The following is a 22,995-nucleotide window of genomic DNA, read 5'->3' as shown; positions in this document are numbered from 1 at the left end:
CCCCTCCCTGTTGCGTCCCCTTCACTCTCATCCCCTCTCCCTCTCTCCCACTATACCGCTCTCCTTCCATGTTTCTACCCCCCCCCCTCCTGTCCTCTCCTCTCGCCCAGCTCTCCTGATACCATTCTTCGATATTTTATACGTCGTTTACAGATCAAATATCGCCCGCAGATGTTCACTAATTTGTCGAGATCAGTTTGTTTCCCGCATTGATTTATAGCACTCACAGCTGGATCAGCAATTAGCAGGTATAACGTTATCACACGTATACATGGCGTTGTATCGCTGGGGTTGCACTCTCAGAATAGATAAGGATGTAGGCCTATGTATGTATGTATCATCAGTTAATGCCAAAGCGAACATTCTTTAAGATGGTATGATAAATCAAACTGATGAGGTCGCAGAGGTCGCAACAACGCCAGTTTTTTAGGAGAAGTCATTGTTATTGCCAAGTCACCCGCTCTCCCCCTCGGCGATTTATTTCTCTCTAGGGACTTAAAGGTAAACTATACCTAGTTTTCGTTCATAATATAATTCAAGTTTTTAATGTGAGCAATAATGGCCACTACTTCAAGCGATGCCGAAATGCGACAGCACTTGCTGCCCAAGGATACGGAGGAAGAGAAAAGCCCCTACGGTAAGACTAACATGCTTTAATTTTGTTTTGTTTATAGAAATGGCAACTGATTAAATAGATAGTTGTTCTTTTGTGAATTGGAAACTTATTACTCCACAGTTGTTGTTGGTTTTTTTAATGTTCAGTCGTTCTTCTCAATCTAGACGTACACTAAGGATACCGTACCGTGGAAGTATCCAGGTGGCTAATTAGTATGTACAATGATATGTCTTTGCAATGGAATTCAGGTGTGATTCTTTCTTCACATTGTTTTGTGATACTCAGTAATTGGCAGTCCCTCATATCTTCTTCGTGACTTTAAGGTATTGTTTACCATTTGGAACAGTCATTTGAAAACATAATGTTTGAGTTATCACATTTAATGCTGCATATGTGTAGGTCAGTAAGTTGTATTACAAATCATCCTACCATATACAAATTTCGCAATAAAGCCTAAAATATAAGGAGATATCACTATTTTTCTGAATACACCATAACTGTATAGACGGTTTAGTCTAGAAACAAGTTCATTATAGCTATTGTTCACATTCTGCATATCTAACAATACTTAACATTGTTTATACTTATTAACATTTTTACATTGGTTGTTTCTATTCTTAACTCACAGTTTAAGACTATTTTGAAGCACTAACTCTGGCTTTTTTGTTTCAACTGCAAATGGTAAGAGGAATTCGACCGGACCAGTTAAGATTTACAATTGTATTCTGAAAAGAAAGAGTGACATTTCACAAAGACATCAGTGAAAATTTGACCAAAAACGAATGAAAATTAAAGGAAGATATGAAATGAGGAAGTTTCGCTATTATTCACAAAACACTTCTTGAGCAGTCGAGACGAATGTTGATATTATTGAGTGGATGGTGTCATCAGCTCACAACCTGCCATATAGTTTATATACCCAAATCTTGAAATTTACAGTTTTCAGTTCAGTTGCTTGATATGCGCCAGTCTTAAATCACTGCGATCATTATTTTGAGGTTACTCAGGCAGGACTAACATGTTTTACACTTTCCTAAAAGCAAAATGGAAATTTCAACACACTTTTTTTTTAAAGCAAGCAATCAAGAATATAGATTAGCTCACTCATTTGCCTATTCGTATATGAACGTATACTGTTCACACAGTTCGAGGCAATTTCTACTGTTTTGCAAAAATTAACATGCCGTCTGTAAAATTTATTTCATCACTTTTGATCCGATTTTGATCAAATTTATACTGTTGTCCTTGTAAATTTTTAAATCTTTGTTTTTGGACTAACTTTGAACTGGTCTAGCATTCCCTTTTAAAACATCGCCACTCCACCATTAAACAAGAACATAATATACCCTGTCATTTTTGCCATACATGACCCAAACTCACAGACACACAAAGTGAATAATGATAATAATAATAACACCGTACAATCTGGCCAGTATTATGGGTATGGGTGTGCTTCTGTTACACTTTTGATTTTGATTTGATTTAATTTGATTTTGATTTTGATTTATTCACAGAATGCATGTACATTTTGCAGAATGGCATGATTAATGTAGTTGAATGATTTCTTACTCTTTGTTTTACTGATAATTATGATGAGTCAAATTTGATATAATAAACATCTACATTATGTGATACGGAGTGACACATGAGGACTCATGTATGCCCCCCGGGTAATTGTAAAAAATTTTACTTTTGTGAGCCCTGACCCATGTGTCTTTCCCTTACATTTCATAATATACATGTACACCCCTGTATTTATGTTATTCTGCAATTGTGTAATGTGGGCAAATAAATTGATAAACAAATCAATGATTATGATGATGATAATGATAATTTAATGATAATAATAATGATGATGATGATAATAATGATAATGACAATAATAATAATAATAATAACAATATGCACATATATAAATAGTTTGTACATGGAAAATGTAAAACGCATTGTGTAAATACACACACTTTCACGCAGTACAGACACTCCCCATCCACACAAACACAGTTTCCTCTGAATACCCATGGTTCTCTCGCTCCCTCTTCCCAGCAACGTCTATATATTGTGCCCCTCCCTCATCTCCCATGCACCCCTCCCCTCCTCTCTTCACCCCTCCCGTTTCATCCTCTCTCGTCCGCACTCTCTCCCGAGACAAACGCAACACACACACACACACACACACACACACACACACACACACACACACACACACACACACACACACACACACACACACACACACACACACACACACATGCACATAAACTCTCCATCCCCCTCCCTCTCTCTCTATCCACCCCTTTCTCTATCTCTCTTCGCTGTTTTCCTGTGCTGTTCACACAATTTTTCTCTCGGCTCTTGAGAATTGATCTTGATAAGGTTCGTGTGTCATTTTCCAAATCAGACGCTCATGGTTTAGGCTCGAGAATAGCTTAATGGTTAGCTAAAATTGTGACTTCCTGATTTTTTTCCATATCTCAAGACAGATATTGTCAGCGAGTGAAAAAAAAAAAGTTTGGAAAGCAGTTAAAAGCAAATTTGGTTTGTCTCCTAGTGTCTTCCGTAGGTCCATGTTATTGTAACTCCCGAGAATTACAAGAAGCAAGCAGTTTACCAACCTTCTGCTTTACTGTTGAAATGAAGCGTTATCATGGTAATGTATGTAAACATAGCCTCAATAGAAAGACAGTAACAAAGAAATCCTGTTGAACGAGCGCAGTGAGCGTGAAAGTGATTTGGTTGCAACAGAGGAAGTGTTTTCCTTCAAGAGAAAATACTGCATGGCATCTTCACTAACACAAGATCTTTAAGTGTTGGAATCACTGGAACATAATCAGGATAAACTAAAAGTGGCCAGTGACGATACTTATAAAGTTTCCTTAACGCACTTTGCTTACGAGGTGACAAACATGTGAAGACAAGGAAAAAGAAAGACAAAAAAAAAGAAGGAAAAAAAAAACTTCGCCTGGGTTTGAAGTTCCCTCTCCTGTATATCGGTGTCTATCGGCTTCTTCTTGGTGCGTTTTTCCGTCAATCACGATCACGAATGCTTGGACGATGGGGAGGAAGAAGGGAACTCGATCACGGTCTCGTTCGCCTATCACAGACAAAACGAACCTGGTAGAGTTCAACAGATTCGATGCGGTCGAATACAGCGGATGCAAGGAACCCGAGTGGCAGTACGATCCTAGCTTGGGTATGCTACCTGCATGACAGTCGCTTCTGTGTTGTGCTGTATAAACTTGCATGCGAAAATATATTGCACAGTAAAACATACCGTCTTATTTCCAAGCACAAGTTTGCATGTACATGTATCTCAGACTACGAATTGCAAAGTATATAGGCGTTCTGGATATTTTACCTCACTCATTTTATGTTTTACAGCTGTAAACTATTGATACATAAAAATGTGTGTGTGTGTGTGTGTGTGTGTGTGTGTGTGCTTTTTTAATAGGGACTGCGATAAAGTAGATTGTGCACCCGTCTGTATACGTATAACAATTAGTGGTCATTGGTACATTATCAAACTGTTAATCTATATAGTGCTAAGTGCTTTATTTAGCAAGTTAGACGCACTTCCAAACCATGTCAAAAGTCTTACAGACAGACCATTCTGTCTCATATTGTTTGCTACCAAAGATATTTTGACGATGTCAATAAAATTGATATCATTAATTGTAAGGATAATGTTGCTAACTCGCTCCTGTTGATATGAAATACAGCAACAACAATAATGATGATCATAACGACAATGAATAAAAAGACAATAATAAAAAAAAAACATTCATATTTCTGGTTCCACTTCCGGGTTTCATCAGCTAACAAGCAAAAAAAAAATAAAAAAATACAAAAAAAAAGGCCTTCAATGCAACTTTCTGATTCTGCTTCCGGGTTTCTTCAGCTGAAAAAAAGTCTCTTAAACGCGCGCATACGAGGGAGCAAAGTGACTTTTTTGTAGAGTCTGAAGGGGTGCGAACGCCCCCCCCCCACGCCCATGAATAATACATAGAAATAATACGGACTCATATATTAGTAGACTCAACAACTTTGCATTCGATGAGAAGCCAAAGTATGCTGTTTCATCACATCCACAAGATGTCAACATATAATTATTTTGTGTGATATATCACTTCTCTGCATCGCATAGTAGATCATCGATTTTTTCCATCTCCTCAGCTGAATGCTGGTAATGATAAAAAAGACACTACGATAGTAAATATGATATGTTATAATGAAATGATAGCATTAATAATAGCAGCAATAATAGTGATAATGCTAACAATAAAGAATTAATGATAATTATTACAATAATGATAATAGAAGTATAGAAAATATCATTTATTTAGTTAAAATATTTCCCCTAATTCAATCATTTATGAATGTTTAATTTTAAATCAATAATGTCCCTCTAATGTTTTCATCAATTTCATTTCGAGGAATATAAAACACATGTAACTAAACTAAACTTGGAAGAATATACAGCAAACAATGCAAACAAAAACTACATCCAATGGGCCTATCGAGGATCACTGAAAAGAAATGAAATCGATCTTATTATGAATTCATTATCTAGTGATTGGTTGAAAGAGCTTCTTGTGATTATAGGTATTTTCAGCTGTATCAGAGTATGGCATGTTTGACACTCTCATCCCATAAAGTACAATGTACTACTGTATTTGCAAAATGACGTCACATAGCATTTCTTACACTGTCACTCTGTGAAATGTAACAATTGTTACGTCACACAGCAATTCTGACATCGCGCACTGCATGCGTCGCACCGTCACTCTTTTCTTTTTAAAAAATAGTGACGTCACAAAGCAATTTTGACATTGCGCGCTGCTCGTACCGTCAGTCTGTGAAATGTATGAATAAAACTTCTTGTAAAGCAATTGTGACCTCATAATGCAATTCTGACATTGTGCATTGCTTCGTACCATCATACCGTCACCAAGTGTGTGGAGGATCTTCGCCGTCACTCTGTAATGTAACATTTTTGAAAAAAACCCAAACAAAACAGTTGTAACATCACAAAGCACCCTGACATCGTGCGCTGCCTTCACAACATCGCATCCACTACTACGACACGACTTCTCGCTTCGCACTTTCCCCATTTACCCTTCTTTTGTTTAAATTTTTGATCCAAAATATTAAGCAAATATACAAATTTGCCTAATTTCGAGTTTCTGGCTAAAACTTTAGGCTTCGGTGTCTCCAAAAGAACTACTGTATTCATTTCGGGGGTGCGCCACTCAGTGAATAGTTCTTTTGGATTCACCTCTGCCCATAGTTTTAACCAGAAACTCTCAAGAGTTAGACAAATTATATTTGTATACCATACTACTGCTACACTACACAGTACTACTACTTCAACTACTATTACTACTATACTACTACTACTACTACTACTACTACTACTACTACTACTACTACTACTACTACTAGTACTACTACTACTACTACTACCACCACCACCACTACTACTACTACTATACTACCGCACTACTACTACTACATACACTGCTGAGTGTACATAATGCGTATTTGTATGTGTGTAATACATAACAGAATTGACGTAAAAAAATAAAAAAACAAAAACCAACCAAACAAACAAACAACTGGTACCACATCAATCCACATACAGGATCTAGATACATGGATGAGTCTTTTAACTTCCATGTGGAGGTCCCAAGGTCGAATCCTGTCAAGGGCTTCTGTCATTGGGCAAGATGTCCCTTTCATGTAAAGTTACTATCTTTATGTAAAAATGTATAGGTAACTGGTAATGTTAGTGTAATAATGGCTGGGCTATCCGTAGCCACTACAGCGGCTATCCTAGGCAAATAGTACATTGCTGTTTGTATAATCTATTATTATTATCATTATCGTTATAACAAGAATAATGATAGTAATGATAATTATTATAATTATTTATTTATTATTATCATTTTATAATCAATGATAATGATGATAATAATAATAATAATAATAATAATAATTATTATTATTATTATCATTACTAGGCCTATTATTATCATTATTACTATTGTTAGTATTATTATTAGCATCATCATCTACCACAGATATTATCATTAATGATTTTTGCTAGCTCATTATTATCACTAAAAATGAAAAATGAAAACATTTTCTATTTTCTAGCGTACAATGGTACTGAAAGAGCACTTGACGTGATAATATGCTTCTTTCAGAAATCATGCAGGGGGTGGGGTGATGTAACATTATGTGTCAGCAACTAGTTCTTATTATCATTTGTAGGGTCTATTCATTAGACCAAGAAACAAGTCGAGAGAATGTGTAGGACTTACTTCCATTGAAGAAAAATTTCAACAGCAACAAAAAACCCCCTTAGTTTTCGTGGAATTCCCTTTATATTGTTGTTCGTCGGTGACTCTACAGGCGTCTCATCTAGCCATGACGGCACCGACACATTAAATCATAACTTTTGCATTGATTGTCCGATTTTCCCTCACACTTCACTGATGTGTGCTACTAGAGTAATATGAGTCTCATATTATTTCGACAGTCACTCAATCCACCGACTTATATTTGGGTGCCAATCCCCTCTACGCGACGGACATCCTGTTTTGCCACTTTGTCTTTCATTTCTTCACGACTTTAAAAATCGTGTTCGAAATTATTTTAATCACTGAAGTGGATTTTCATCGTTGGCAAATCCATTGTGCTTCTCTCGGGGGTTAATGGTGCTTTTGTCATGAAGACTTTAACCCCCACTCAAATGTGCAAGTACTGTACAGTGTATTACGGTACAATACAAAATGTATTGGCAACAATCCCCAAAGTTTGTGGAGTGACGTCATTGGTTGCAGACGATGACAATACGCGCATAATCGATCCATTAGTACGTTCGATGAAGCGTGCATTTTTTTTCGTGATGGATTCCGGATGGATTAACAAGAGCCACCTCCGTGGTGGATGACCACTTCAATCCTCACACTACTAGCGCAGCCGGCCCGCTGTGCGTAGAAGCCATCGTTGGCTTACAGTAATCCACACACACATGGTTTACCATTGTATTGATACGCACTCACACAAAGTCTCGTCGTCAGTCTAGTCACGCTACGCACGAACAACATCCGCGCGATCATCAGCAAAAACCAACATCTCCAGGAAACTACGATAAGGATTGACAAATATTTCTGCTGGATATTTGTACTGGAAAATATCACAAAATAGAAATATCATTAACAAGCGATGGGCAAAAATAAAGTGGAGGATGGGGAGAAGCTGGTGGATGAAGAAGATGGGAAATATGGTGAGTATGCCGTCCAAACTTTGAAGTATAATTGCTCAGTCTACTTCACTTTCTACGAAGTGTGTGGGGTGGTTGCTAGTCAGTGGCGTCCCGTGTTACAGCCCTTGTCCGCCGTACCACTCGGTGCGATGAAGTAGACACCAGTGATCACGTACAAAAGTACATGTAGGCCTATGTACTATGATGGGGGGTTGGGTTTCCGGACACTTAAGTTCGCGCATGAAAACTTACCTATTTTACATAGAATATGCACCCTTTACCTCAAAGACTTGGGGTATTCTGCAATTAAGCCAAGACGGAAAGCCAAGACTTAATATGGACTCCTCATATACTACACAACATACTCTGAAAACGGCGTGAGAATTAACCAGCTAAATCGTTGGATTTCCCCTTCAAAGTGACTCCATGTACGCGTCCGTTCCCACGCACAAGTACAACGCTTGGTCATACAAAAAATGTATGTCGCTAGTAAATTTAGTATATATATGACACCGATTTGCTCGCGACTGTCTTGGTTTGTGAGTATTCGAAGTGCTTTTAATGTTTCAAATTCTTTACCACAACAATAAAGTCTTTAAATTTTGTATTAGAACGTTTTGAAACAGTGTGATCATTGTGGCTGTGTCTTATGTGTCACACTGTAACTTTTGTAAGTGTAACCCTGTAACCCTGTAACAGTAATTGAGAGTAGAAATCTACTGCTGAAGTCGAAATATTACTCTCGTCGCCCCCCCCCTCCCCCCAAAAAAGAAAGAAAGAAAGAAAGAAAGAAAGAAAGAAAGAAAAAATAATGATTTTAATACTGATCTTGAGTCGAATCTACAGTGAAAGTGTGCAAGAAAATACCTCTTGGGAAGTGGAACGTTGGTAGGGGCAAGCATGGTAATCAATTAATTGGTATATTACCGGACACCATAGTATTGGTAATGGTATTACCGGACACGCACATTTTTGCGTACGCTAGTAACATTCTGTACGCGCGAGACTTCGTAGATTTAGAATAGCCTCACAGAACTTTGTGTGGACCGAAATCGTAACAAACGCCACATAAAAATGTAAAAACACGAAAAAATTCACATTTTACCTCAAATTTATAGTTGAGTGTCCTGCACCTCGTCATAGTTAATATTCATGCATACATGTTTAAATCACATTTCACGACTGAAATTCTATGAAATCCCACTCATATACAGGAAAAATGCTGAAGATTCCAATAGAACCAAAAGTTCACTGATCGATATCGGAAATTTGTACATGGTAGCTATCGTCTTCAAACGCGAACGATGTGGAATAGGTTGTGCGCTAATAAGGGGCCCGCAACTCGTCACCCACGCGTGCAGCTCCTATAGACAAAGCATGTAAACTAGAAGTAGAGTCTAACCAGTTGTCGATTTCTCACAAGGTTTTATTGCGTGAACTGTTCGAAATGTTCAAGACAGACATTTTACCATAAAATATGAAAATTTGAGCCTCATTTGCCAATTTTTTCTTTGTCATCCGCTCGGTGAGAATGTGTAGATGGTGATTTTTGGGATAAATTGTGATTCTGGTGCAAGGACTAGGTGCGAAAGATGTTGATTATTTCATGGCGAAAATCGTGTCCGGTAATACAATGCAATTTTGCACCGCGCAAAATGACAACTTTTTTAGAGGGGTAGTTTGAAGCATATTTTCTGAAAACTGGAGCAAATGATTGACATAATTTGGCTGAATTCGTAATTTCCAGGAGTCTGTAAATAAATGATGTTATTTTTAGCCAAAATTTCATCCTCTAAGTACGGAATTCAAAGCCACGAAAAAAAGCGTCCGGTAATTGGATCTACCACCCTATATGCTGTACAATTTATCATGATAATATTAATGATGTTGATCAACAATGTCAATGTAATCAATAATGATGTAGGTATTCAGCATACACTCCAGGACTTTAACAAGTTAGGTCTATTTTCTCCTTCTCTACTACGGGGCTACGGAGTCCAGACTTGTCCATTAATTTTACTTTACAGTAAATGTTAGAAGGGTCGTCTAGACCAAGTAAGTTTAAATGTTCAAAGAGTACAAGACAGACAATCTGCTCTTTGCCCTTTGCAAGTACCAAGCCTACCAAGTGTGGATGAGTGCTAAATTCCTTTTGACTGTTGACAGCCTATAAAAAACACATTTTAAACTGTTTTTAAAGCCATGATTAAATGCATCTTGATTTATAAATTATTAGATCTTGACTCTAATGAGTCTATTTTTTTTTTCCCTACATGAGCTCAGATTTTAATGTGATCATTTTAGTACAAATACATGGTGTAAGTTAAACAGTGTAGGCTTTTTCATAATTTCCTGTTTATTTCAAGTGTGATGTAAGATAAACTTATCATCTAACTCGTCTGGTCATGGTCACGATCTACACCAGTACAATTGGGCCTACTGAAGACAATGCATGTGATGTGCAACAGTTAAAAAAAAAAAAAAAAAAATGGAGATCTACACTGTAGCATCAAGGTAATGATAATCGTGTGGCAGAGAGGTCTCAAAATAAAGATAATGATAGCAACACATGTAAAAAACTGTACTGGAGAAATGATGAAATACATACTGGGAGTTAAAATACTATAGGAACTCTCTCTTCTACAGTGTACATACACTGTATTCTAAATACTATTTATATCATCATATGAGTGGCTGCTTATAATGATTCAATGAATTTTAAAAAGGATAATAATTTTGATTTAATGATATTGTTTAAAACAATACATGATAGAGCCTGTGATTATAGGTGAATATCAAAATGATGCTTATAAAGTCATTCTTTACAGGACATGGGTATTGTTACAGAGTAAGAAAGTTTATGAGCAAAATATATTTGTCTTGGCTAAGGCTCCCAACAAATCATTCCAAGAGAGAGGGATATAAATACATTTATAGACAGAAGGATAGAGAAGGAGAGAGAAAACTAATATTCACAAATTTGTGTACAATTGTTTATGATTATGTTTTTTTCACACTTTCATTGATATTACTGTAGCTTTTTGTTCATGTAACTTTACAAAAGAAGGAAACATTTTAATTCTCAGTGTGGAAGTTCTTTCAAAAACTTCCACAGTTAAATGATAATTATTGTTAATATTCCAAAGCACAAAGAAGCAGCAGGTGAAGATTGAACATCCAGTGCTGAAAATGTACAGGGCTTAGAACTGAGGACACAAATTGAGTACAATGTGTACCCTGTCTCAAATGAATGCAGGCTCTTCAGTAGTATCAGCTTGATAGCATCACTATCATAGTCCAAAGAGACGGAGTTAGAGGCACCTTAAATACATGTGTACACTCATTTTGTCAGATCTTCATTTATAGGGGATCTCCAGTCTAAATATAAGTTAGTCTGATAAGAAAGAATAAAATATTACGAGTTCAACAGTATAAATTTGATCGAAATTGGATGAAAAATAGGGAAATTATGACATTTTGAAGTTTCGATATTTTAGGGGGGAAACAGTTCTTGAACAGTCAATATCAATATATATGCAAATGGCAAAGTGACCATGTCATTCCCTCACAAGTTACCATAGAGTTTGTACATAAGATTGTGAAATTTCCGGTTTTTATTTTTATAGCGCAATTATGCTCGAGGCTCAAATCCTCATATACCTGTATGTATCGTAAACTGATCACTTTTCTGAAGTTATTCAACTAGGAATGACATCATGTTTCAGACTTCAATGACAGAAACATTGAATTTTCATCATTTTTTGTACACGATCAATGGAAAATTTTGAGGGTATGACATGGTTAGCTCACTCATTTGCATTCATATCCACTGTACAAGAACTGTTATGCAGATATTAGCAAAGCTTCAACATGTCATAACTTCCTTATTTTTCATCCGATTTCAGTCAAATTTTTTACCATTGAACTTGTAAGATTTTACTCTTTTTTATCAGACTATAAAGTTTTATTTGGGCTGGATTTCCTCTTTAAAAGTATGTCTAATTACATGTAGCCTCTCATAATAGTGGACCATTGTCTATTCCCCTTCTGATTAAAAGAAAAGATGGAAGAAAGTGAAATTTATGATTTATGATGCACATTAAATGGAAACAAGTGTTTGTGTACAAGTACGTACAATACAAAGGTATGTACACTGTGCTTGCAAACGTTACAAATCATAATGTTTGGTGACATTATATCATGATTTTATTTCAGTTGCTGCCATTTTACTTCCCAGATGTTCTTAAATTCACAAATCATTGCATGCCTTGGAATTAGGGTTAATAATTTACAACGTCTTTGCAACTATTGATCTTTAGAACTCCTATTCCAGTGGTTGACTGCCCGTTCCCCTAGCAAAACAATACAATCAATACAATACAATAATTATATTTGTAATGTGCTCTTATACAAACTGTACAAGTTCCTTTACAGCACTTTGGCATCATCATCTATAGCTCAGCTGCTAAATAAAATACATGTACTAGACTGCGTTGCAATATTAAACAATTACAAAAACATGATGAACTAGTAGACTTCAGGAGGTACATTCAAATTGTAAATTGTGTTACCAGATCACACTGTCTAGCTGGACCAAAGAAGTTACAGGCATGTGCCAATTTTTATTACATGCTGTCTTTTCACTTTCATGTGCAATTGCACAACACATCAAACTTTTTCCCCTATTAAATTCAAGTGTTAGATTGTTGTTTTATATTAAGAGAGTTGGCATACAGTACTTACAGCTTTAGACTTTTTATCCTCTCTTGAATATCTCTTCATGATTTTGCATGAAGACGCATGAATGCAAAGTGTTGCTACAGTTGTACACGAACATTGTATGATCCAGCACACTGTGAACTAGCAGTGAAATGGCCAATTACTTGTAATGTATACCGCAGCTCAGTTGATAACATGTTCTCTCTAACCATCCATAAAATGTGTTTGATTAAGAATGTCAATATACATGTACAGGTGTATTTGTACTATGCAGATCAATCTCTTTTTGCTACAAAAATGTACATTACACACACATAGAGATACAAAGTGTATAGTGTATACTGTAGGTAGTGCAGTCATGTGCAGAGATATGATAGCATTCTATGTCAAGGAGGGACTCATATTTATAGTTTTGTGAACTATCCTTGCAGAGGGTTCTTTACAGGACAGTGGCTTTTACCTGTTGTACAACAGTAGACTTTGCACAATGTACCTCAATACAGTGTAATAAGAAACATTTGATGATCTGTGTTTTCATGTAGTTTCCATTCATTACCAGTCCACTCTTTCTCCACAATTGTGTTGATGTACATTGTATTTGTAAATTATAGGTATTCACTTTGCCCTTTTTTTTTCGGTCAGATGTTCAGGCTCTTATCCTGTACAAAATACAATTGTACAGTCTATGTATGTCTATGCTTCAAATCCCCACATAGGTTGTACATGTACGTAAGATAACACTTCACAGTTTAAAGGGATGGTACAGTATTGGAGGAGATGAGAAATAGGCTTTTAACTTTTTGCGAGATACCAAGAAAACACTTATGAAATACTACAGAGCATACCATTTCAAGAGGAATTCAAAGTTTATTTGATGAAAATCGGGTTTGGAATGACTCAAACAGCAAAGTGATCGTGAGAAAGTGTGGATCCCGCACTTTATTAGAATCCCTCTTTTTTGGATATCTCAGCCATTTCAAAACCAATTTTCATCGAATAAATGTTGAATTCCTCATAGAATTACATGCTCTTTCATATTTTATAAAAGGTTTCTCATTATTTCACCAAAAAATGTTAGAAACCCAAAATTAGGTCTCAACCAAAACTGTAAAGATCCCTTTTTAATAATAGCAAGAAAGACTACTGCTGCCTGTCATTTTCCAGGAGCTCTATTTCTCACTGGTCATTGGCTAGCTGGGTGATGAGAGGTCATTTTTAGCTGTTTTTCCTTTTCCGAGTTGTTCTATTCAATGGTTATTTTGCCTTTCATTTAATTAGTAAAGATTTAAAAAAAATGCTATGCAACAATGTTTATGGAAAGTCAAAGAAGAATGTCATACCTGAGTTTCATCTAAATCAAGTTTTTGATAATTGATCTGTATGCAAATCACAGAGAATACGTAGGGTTTCCTTTTTTTTTTACAGTTATGGTGTATTGGTTATTCAGAAGATTTGTAAATCTGTAAAGGAAGTTTCATAATTTTGAAGGCTTGTTGATGTAAAAAACAAATATGTTTTTTTTTTTTTTTTTATTCCAAAGGTTCAAGAATCCAAAAAGAAGCTAAGGTTTGTAGGTTTGTTCAATAGTATGTCCCTTCTATTCATTTTCAAATTTACACACCTTATTTCATTTAAATGCATAAATTAACCAAAGTTGGAACAATGAACCTTTGCAATAATAATTCTTATTGTATTGTAATCCTGTGGAATATTGGCACAAATGCTAGGATAAATGAATCTTACAGTTGTATTTCAATTTCGGACAAAGGAATGCCTAGGCTTACTTTATGTAGGGAATTTATGTGTTTTGAAATAATGATCCTTACTCTAATTTTGTTTTTGTTTTTTTGTGTAACAAATTGGTGTGGACAAATTTAATCTTTTATTTTCAAATGAAAGAATATAGTTTTCTGTAATCATTCTACAATTTCAGAATACATGTATTTTCTTTGCAAGCTGTAATGCAGACAAGTCATCCATTTTGTATGTTCCACCTTGTAGTCTGGACATAATGCAGCCATTGTGTTCTGTTCCCTTCAATCAAATCCCTTGAATCTCATAGACAAGTCTGTGTTTATACAATGTACAGTGTAGTCCCTTGCCCGCTGAGATTTACACATATATTCTGTATCATATTGTATTTGCAACATCAACAATCAATATGAATGCTGAATTCATCTCGTTGGAAAACTCTTGCCAAGTGCCCTGTAGTATTTCTTATATCATATGGATTTTTGAGTAAAGTTAGAGAAATTTGTTGCTTAATCTTTTACACTTGTGCAGTTGTGAAAATGCACCAAGAAATTGTGAATCTTGATACAAAACATACATCATACACTGTACATGTATAATTTGGTAATTTTGCACTGGGCATACACTGTACACATAAACCACCTTCCATTATACTGTACAGTACAACTATTGAAATAGTGATAATCCCTGATGAGCTCTTCTATGTGCTTTCCATTTAATAATTCAGTACTGAAGTCACTGACAGGTAAAATTAAGCTCATTTGTAGATCATGTAGTCTACAGTACAGCAGTTTGCTAATGAGTACAGCATGTACACGTATGCCAGATACAATATACAATTGTACAGTGTACATTGTACGTACGTGTACACCAATCAAGGTAATGTATTCCAGTATAACCCCCATGCACCACTTCTGTCAAGGTTTTATATTCTTTTGCTGGGTCTTGTTCTGCTTCTGCTCCCACTGCAATATTTTCCAATTAGAATGATAAAAGAATTGCTTCCTCCAATATGTATAGTATGTGCTATCATAGTGCCACGTTGCACATTTGTTATGATCCCATGTTCTTCAATTTCATAATTTGACAGGTTTTACCTTCAGCATTAGATATCAAACTACATATTGCTCTACATTTGTAAATCTCTGTGTCTAACAGTAAGGAGCAAATTTTGTTTGAAATGTCTGATGTGTTTTTATTTACAGTCACCATACTGTATACAAGCACTGTATACAAAAGAGAAAATTCTAATGACTATGATAGTACAGTTGTAAATGCACCAAAATATTACCTGGTACAATATGTAGTTACGAGTAATCTACACATATCTAATTTCTTTATCATTTGAAGCAATAGGATAATTTTTTGTTTTTCTATATCTTACCCATTCAGATAATCAAGATATTCTGTGAATTGAACAATAATTTTAATACGTTCTTCAAATCAGAGTACAATGTACTTGTACTATACAGGGACTGTACAGATGTACTTTTCAAGACGGAATCATCAACCAGTTGGAGAATTTACAACTGTAGTCCCGAATATACGTGGGCAAGTGTCTAATACAATTGAATGGGAAATGTGTGTTCAAGGAAAATCAGCTTGTCCTCTGCTGGTTAAATATAAACTGTTGTTATACCCCCGCCAAACGAAGTTTGAAGGGGGTATATAGGAATCAGCGGACGGTCGGGCGGTCGGTCGGTCGGGCGGTCGGTCGGGCGGTCGGTCGGGCGGTCGGTCCGTTGCAAATCTTGCGTCGCGAACTACTTCCTCAGTTTTCAACCGATTCCCATAAAACTTGGCACAGATGTGTGCCTTGGGTTGTAGATGTGCAAGACATATTTTTTGACAGTACCCAAAAGTACGTTGCCATGGTAACGGCATATTATGGGCAAAAATGGGTACAAATCTTGCGTCGCGAACTCCTCCCACAGTTTTTGATCAATTTTTATGAAATTAGGTACAGATGTTCATCTGAATATGTTAATGTGCAAGACACATATTTCCGCAGTGGCAAAAAGTGCGTTGCCATGGTAACGGCATGTTATTGGTAAAATATAGGGCAAAATGCTTCATGGCAAAACTGCTTCATCAGTGTTCTTCCAATTCTCATGGAATTCATATTGAATGTTTGTCTTAGGATATAGGTCAGCATGACACATTTCTTGACAGTGACAAAAAGTATGTTGCCATGGTAACAGCTCACATATTATGAGCCAAAATGGTGGAAAATTTTGTGTTGCAAACTACTTCCTCAGTTTTTGCCCAATTTCCATGAAACTTGGTACAGATGTGTGCCTTTGGTTGTAGATGTGCAAGACGCATTTTTTGACAGTACCCGAAAGTACATTGCCATGGTAACGGCATATTAATGGCAGAAGATCAAGGAAAGATCTTGCGGATTTAACTACTTCCTCAGTTTTTTGACCAAAGCTTATGAAATGTGGCACACACCTTGATCTTGGTGGGAAGATGTGGAAGACTTTATTTTCGGACGTGTCGGAAGCTACGTTGCCATGGTAACGGCATATAAATGGCAGAAGATCAAGGAAAGGTCTTGTGGATTTAACTACTTCCTCTGTATTCGACTGAAGCTCATGAAATGTGGCACACACATTGGTCTTGGTGGGAAGATGTGCAAGACATATTTTTTGGACGTGTCGGAAGCTGCGTTGCCATGATAACGGCATATTAATGGCGGAAGATCAAGGAAAGATCTTGTGGATTGAACTACTTCCTCAGTTTTTGACAAAAGCTTATGAAATGTGGCACACACAATAGTCTTGGTGGGAGGATGTGCAAGACATATTTTTCGGACGTGTCGGAAGCTGCGTTGCCATGGTAACGGCATTTAAATGGCAGAAGATAAGGAAAGATCATTCCTTGGGTAAGACTGTCGTCACGGGGCGGGGGTATTAATCACCTTAAGTGATATTTCTAGTTTGACTAGTTTACATGTCACTTGTATAGCTTTGACGATCGTTCTTAAAGGACAAGTTCACCTTCATAAACATAAGGATTGAGAAAATGCAACAATATTAGTAGAACACATCAGTGAAAGTTTGAGGAAAATTGGACAATCGATGCAAAAGTTATGAATTTTTTGAATTTTTGTGTTGGAACCGCTGGATGAGGAGACTACTACAGCTTGTGAGTCATATGCATACAACAGTATAAAGAAAATGTAAAAGAAAATTCAACATATTTTCACTTTTTTCGCATAATAAAAGAGCACTTGACTTGCCTCTTTCTAAAGGCAGGGGGAATGATAATACCCATAACATTTGTCGGTAACGAGTCAGGGGAATGTGTACTTTTTTCAAAAGATGGAATTTTGTGAAATTTTCTTTATATTTTCCTTATATTGTTGTACGCATGTGACATCTAAGTTATTCATACACTGCAGTAGTCTTCTCATCCAGCGGGTACTGCACAAAAACTTCAAAAATTCATAACTTTTGAACGGATTGTCTGATTTTCCTCAAACTTTCAATGATGTGTTCTACTAATATTGCTACATTCTCTCAATCCTTATGTTTATGAAGGTGAACTTGTCCTTTAACTGAGAGAAAACAGTACATCATTTCTATCTACTGCAACAGTGACTAGGATGTTGAAACATTTATTCAACCAACCAAGGCACCTCATACTCAAATGCCCACACACAATCTTTCTCTCTCTCTCTCTCCCAAACACAATGTACACACACGCAAGAACCCACCCCTCCCCCCCAAAAAAAAAAAATGATAGAGAAATAAAGAAGACATGATACTGAAAAGAAAACAGAAGAACAAAAACAAATTTGCAAATTATCCTCATGAATTTTGATTATGTGACGCACTTCTTTGCTTGTAATTCTTCTCATGTTCATACTTGTATCATGTTCAATTACACTGTGCACCCAGTACTTCCGTCTATCTTTTCTAGCTAATCCCTTCATTATTGCCCCTACCGTCATGTCGACTGCCTAATTCACACTGAGAGGCCCTATGGCTGTTTCTCCTACAAAGGAGTCAGCCTCAACCTGTTACATTGTTGCCTGGCAACGAACCGCCACCCAGCACAATGGCTGCTCATTGTGAACAATGAGAGAACCCTCAGTGCGCCTGCTGAAATACCCTCTCTTTCACGGCTGTGCGAACAGAGCAGTGGAGAACCATGGGTTACAGCGGCAATATTTACTATCTGGTTAAATTCCCATCTGTGAAACTCAAAGACCTGCACTGCATATTGAAGCCTGTGACCAGCTCTTTCTGCCGCTTGCTCTTCTACAGATCTTATCAGAGAGAAAAAAAAAACCAATTACCCAACAACAAAGATGTACATGAATTGAGACAACAAATTTAATCTTGGTGACACAAACTAATAATCATGACCCATGATGCATTTGTGTGTTTATAAGATTCCAGAATGGCATTTTACATTATCCTATATCATCAGCTCCTGTAATCTTTATACATGTAGTCAGCAGAGGTATCCTCAACCAGCGTTATCAAAGCTAGACAATACAGTTCCTGAGTGTGTAGACGAGAACTCTCGAGGTCGTAGTCTGTTTCTATACTATTCAATCATAGGAGGGTGCATTGATGGGCTTCTGCATCTACAGTAGATGTACAAAACACAAAGTGGAAGCCATAGTCATAATTAAGCTGCTACAATGTAGATAGGATCCTCCTGAGAATTTTCAATACTTGATTATACACTGTACTCTATCAGTGAATTTAATGGAGAAACACATGCATACTGTACAAACTGTTTATGGACCTTGTGACATATTTAGAGCTTGGTGCCTGTGAGCACAATAATTGACTTAAATTTTTGTTTTTAGCCAAGAGCAATATGATCTTATGAATCTTACTATTGCACATTTGCTTTATCATTCTTCAACCATTGTGTTATTTAAAAATGTTTGTATGCTGTGTGATTCTTTGATTTAACGACAATAATACATTGTATCTCTTTATGCATGGGTAAGTCCAAGATAAGGTCCCCTCAAGAGGGAAAAATTTCATCTTTGCTCAATATTGAAATGTTTGGTATCATTTTGAAGCTTAAGAGTTGAAGTTTCAAATTTTATGAAGGAAAATATCATAATTTGTAAATTTATGCAAATTTCAATAGCTTCATTTGCATAATTGCGACTTACAGCATTACATTATATGGGACATTTTTTAATTTATAAAAATTAATATTTATTCGTAGGAAAGCAAATGATATTTGATTAATATGTTTACATACGAAGTTCATCGATTAGTTTGACTTGGTACTGTACATGTATGAAAATTTAGGGATTATGCAATTAATTGTGCAAAGTAGATAGTGTCCTATAAAATATACACACCTTTTAGAGGCATAATTTGTTGTATAAAATCAGAAGAAAAGAATTTACCACAGATTTTGCCAGAAAACTCAGTTTTACACAAATACTTGTATGTGTACTTGTATGTACTCCCCGATGCAATTTCATGGACTGCGTATGTATGGTGCTGGTTTTGAACATTATTTTAGAGGGAGATTAACCATTAATAATTGAAGAGTTTTGTCGCAAAACCGGTTAAAAGTGTACTATTTTTTAAACAACTAAAAGTTAGTTGATCAGCAGATGGAGCAACACAATTTGTAAAACCCTTCCAGTGATACCTCACTTGTTATATGATACAAAAAAATAACAGAGTATTCTTAAAATTAACGATAGAAATATCCCATGTATTTTTTATCATTTCTTTTTTTTTTACAGCTTTAGTAGCAAATATGTGTATTTCAAATTAACAAGAATGGAGTTAACTCATTTTGCAGTCAAACTCTTTAAAGTGTGGGTCCTCCACAGTACAGATATCATTTGTGATTGGTGACTGTAGCTTGGACAATGTATCATGTGTCTACATTTCAATCTTGAGTGAAGCACCTGCAATTCTGAGCTCATTGTGAATTAATCAGCCATTTTCCCTTGCTCACAATGTGCCGTACATCATATGGTATGAGCATGAATGTTCATCATGTACGACATGTATATACATGTACATGTATACTGTTAGAGTCCTGTGTGTACATTGTGTTCCAGATGTTTTCCCATGAAGGGGTACGTACATGTAGAACCATAGTATCTGGAGATATTCCCAGTTGGTACAACAATGTACGGGTACACTTTCAGTGAACCAGACATGCAGGTGCTGCCCTTAACTTTTTTTTTTGATTGAACAAAATATTGTACTTTAGGTTTTTTACAAGTGTGTGTATCCCTGCCATGTTTTAATTTATTAATCTTGCTTTGTAGTGAAAGGAAAAAAGTACAATGAAATAGCAGCTGATGAACAATGTACAATATTTTTAGTGGGTTCCAATTCATTACTTCTGAAAAGATTCTGAAAGATGTAATAGATTACTGTACGTGCTACTTTTATTGTTCCTTTAAAGTGTTTATGAAAAAACAGGAAACTATGAATAAGCATTGTATTTTACTTTTTTTTTTCTTCAGGTAAAAATAGGTACAAACTATGATGCATTTAAAATCACTGATAATATGTGTACAAACATTATGCATCATCTGTACATGTATGTACATGTAAGGCAGGAAATGGTTCACAAATGCACATCATGAACCATTTTATACAAATGTATGTAAACATAACATTTGTGCGATTCTTTTTCATCACTGAAGTACAATTGTGCAAACATGGCTCACCTGTCCACAGAACATGCAGAACATGCAGTGGAAAATTCACTTTGATTAAAATTTTTACAGTACAGTGTATTTTGTGTGTTGTCATTGCAGTATACTCCCAACACTGTATGGAAGCATTAGTTTCAAAATACATTGTTTATTCACTGTTTCCTTTATATGACTATAGATAGAAATGCTACAATAAGTATTTTTGCTTGTTTATTTATTGTTGTTTTTCGTAATCTTGCACAATCCCAGATATAATTTTTGCTATGATGTACAATGTATATCAGAATTTGAAAAGGAAACATGCTATCGTCTAATCTATGGATGTGATCAAGGATTATGATACTTGATGGAATCTCCAAATGTTCAAATTTAAGTGTTACATTTAATAGCACAAAAAGCAATGTCTGTAAATGCGTGTGTACACTGTCTCTAAAAAGATAGCATTCGCTGATAATATCTGTATCAGATTTGAGATATGTGTTGATCCGAACATTCACTGAAAAGATACAATGCATACTTGTGTACACTTGTGTATAGTTGACTTTTGTGTGACCGGGACTTGTCAAATAAATTCTAGCATTTGATGGCCAGCAAAAAATTAAAAAGCTGGGTTCGAAATTGCCAATGGTCCGCTGGCAATTGGCCACCCAAAATCTCGTTGGACTAGCTAAAAATCATAAAATTCTGAAGTAACTAGTCCGTCTGGCTAGCCAAAATATTGCTTCAGTGTCAAAATTTATTCTAAGTAGTCCGCCTGGATAGTCAAAAAAAAAGTTAAATGCGACCCCTGATAAAGGCATGTGAAAATAACATTGCAGACTGGCTATAGCGTTTTTGTGCATGATCAGATTTCATGTTGTTACAAGCTTTAATCCATTAATCATTTGACCTAATTGCCCTGCTAGTGGGTGATCACATGCCTACATGGGCCATGTATTCATTTCTCAGTTTCATTTACTGGTCAATTCTAATAGAGTTGTAAGTTGACAAACTGTACGCAGTGGCATACTTTGAATCCAACAACTTTATTCAAAGTATTAAAATTGCTTGGAATCACTTTGGATTTTCAGAATGGTTTTCTGTAAGTAATGTTCCAACACATTATTCGCTGATATCTATACGATGTGGTCAATGTTCACACTGATGGGTAGAGTTTCTCATTTTAACCCAATGAGGAGTATACTTGTACTTGGGACTAGTCTTCAAGGGGTTAAGGACAGCTTAAAATACATGCATCAAGTGGTAGATTTGTAAGGCAGAGTGTAGTGATATGTTTCTCTGGGTCTCGTGTGTTTGATTTTGTACACAAGAAATAAAATGTTTGATAAAGGTGATAACCATGTAAATACATTTTCTTAAAGCATGCATATTATTCACTACTTCTGCCATGATCTCTTTTGTATGTCTTCTGCATGAAGTTCTGCTCATTGTTCTGTCTTGTTTTGTTCCACCATTTTATTTCAGGCAAACCAACAAAGTATGACCCAACATTCAAGGGACCAATAGAAGACAGGTAGGTCACATTAAATCTGAAAAATCATGACAAGTTTGGAGGTTTGTTATACATGCTACTTGATTTGCTTGTTTGATGGAGATATTAGTTATATAGCTCTAGTAGCTGGAATATATATCAGGTTGTGTGAAGCAACCAAGGCACAGAATGATGAAATGCTGAAATATTTGAAGGGTTTTATGTCTAATTCCATAGCTGAATGAAGAGATTTTATGTTTTCTGACATACAGTACAATGTAGTTTCTATAACTACTGAGCCAATTTGAAACCATCTGGAGATCCAAAACTTTGAAATATGGGCATTATAGGAGACTTTTAATTAAAATGTGCAACAACTTATTAATTTTTAATAACATGTACATGTAGGGGTAGGACATATTTCATGTTCTGTCAAGCTTTTGATATGAAGTGACCTAAGTGTATATTTAAGCACAGTGTTTGCAAAGCAATATATG

At 35.9% G+C, this 22,995-nt stretch overlaps 1 protein-coding gene across 1 annotated transcript in view; it reads left to right on the top strand.

Moving 5' to 3' along the window:
• The first annotated feature begins 7,830 nt into the window (after positions 1 to 7,830).
• The window catches only part of LOC139721736 (choline transporter-like protein 2), a 41,045-nt gene continuing 25,880 nt past the window's right edge, over positions 7,831 to 22,995 (top strand). Inside the window, exons 1-2 of the mRNA XM_071633056.1 lie at positions 7,831 to 7,907; positions 22,492 to 22,540. Coding sequence (XP_071489157.1) covers positions 7,847 to 7,907; positions 22,492 to 22,540 — 110 coding nt within the window. The 5' untranslated portion in view covers positions 7,831 to 7,846. The remainder of the gene's footprint in view (positions 7,908 to 22,491; positions 22,541 to 22,995) is intronic.

This window comes from Diadema antillarum, unplaced genomic scaffold, assembly GCF_040938485.1.
Source record: "Diadema antillarum isolate AM-2024a unplaced genomic scaffold, OU_Dant_1.0 scf00000148, whole genome shotgun sequence".
NCBI lineage: Eukaryota > Metazoa > Echinodermata > Echinoidea > Diadematoida > Diadematidae > Diadema > Diadema antillarum.
Note: the sequence above shows the minus strand (reverse complement) of the source record. Positions and strands in the feature narration are given on the sequence as shown.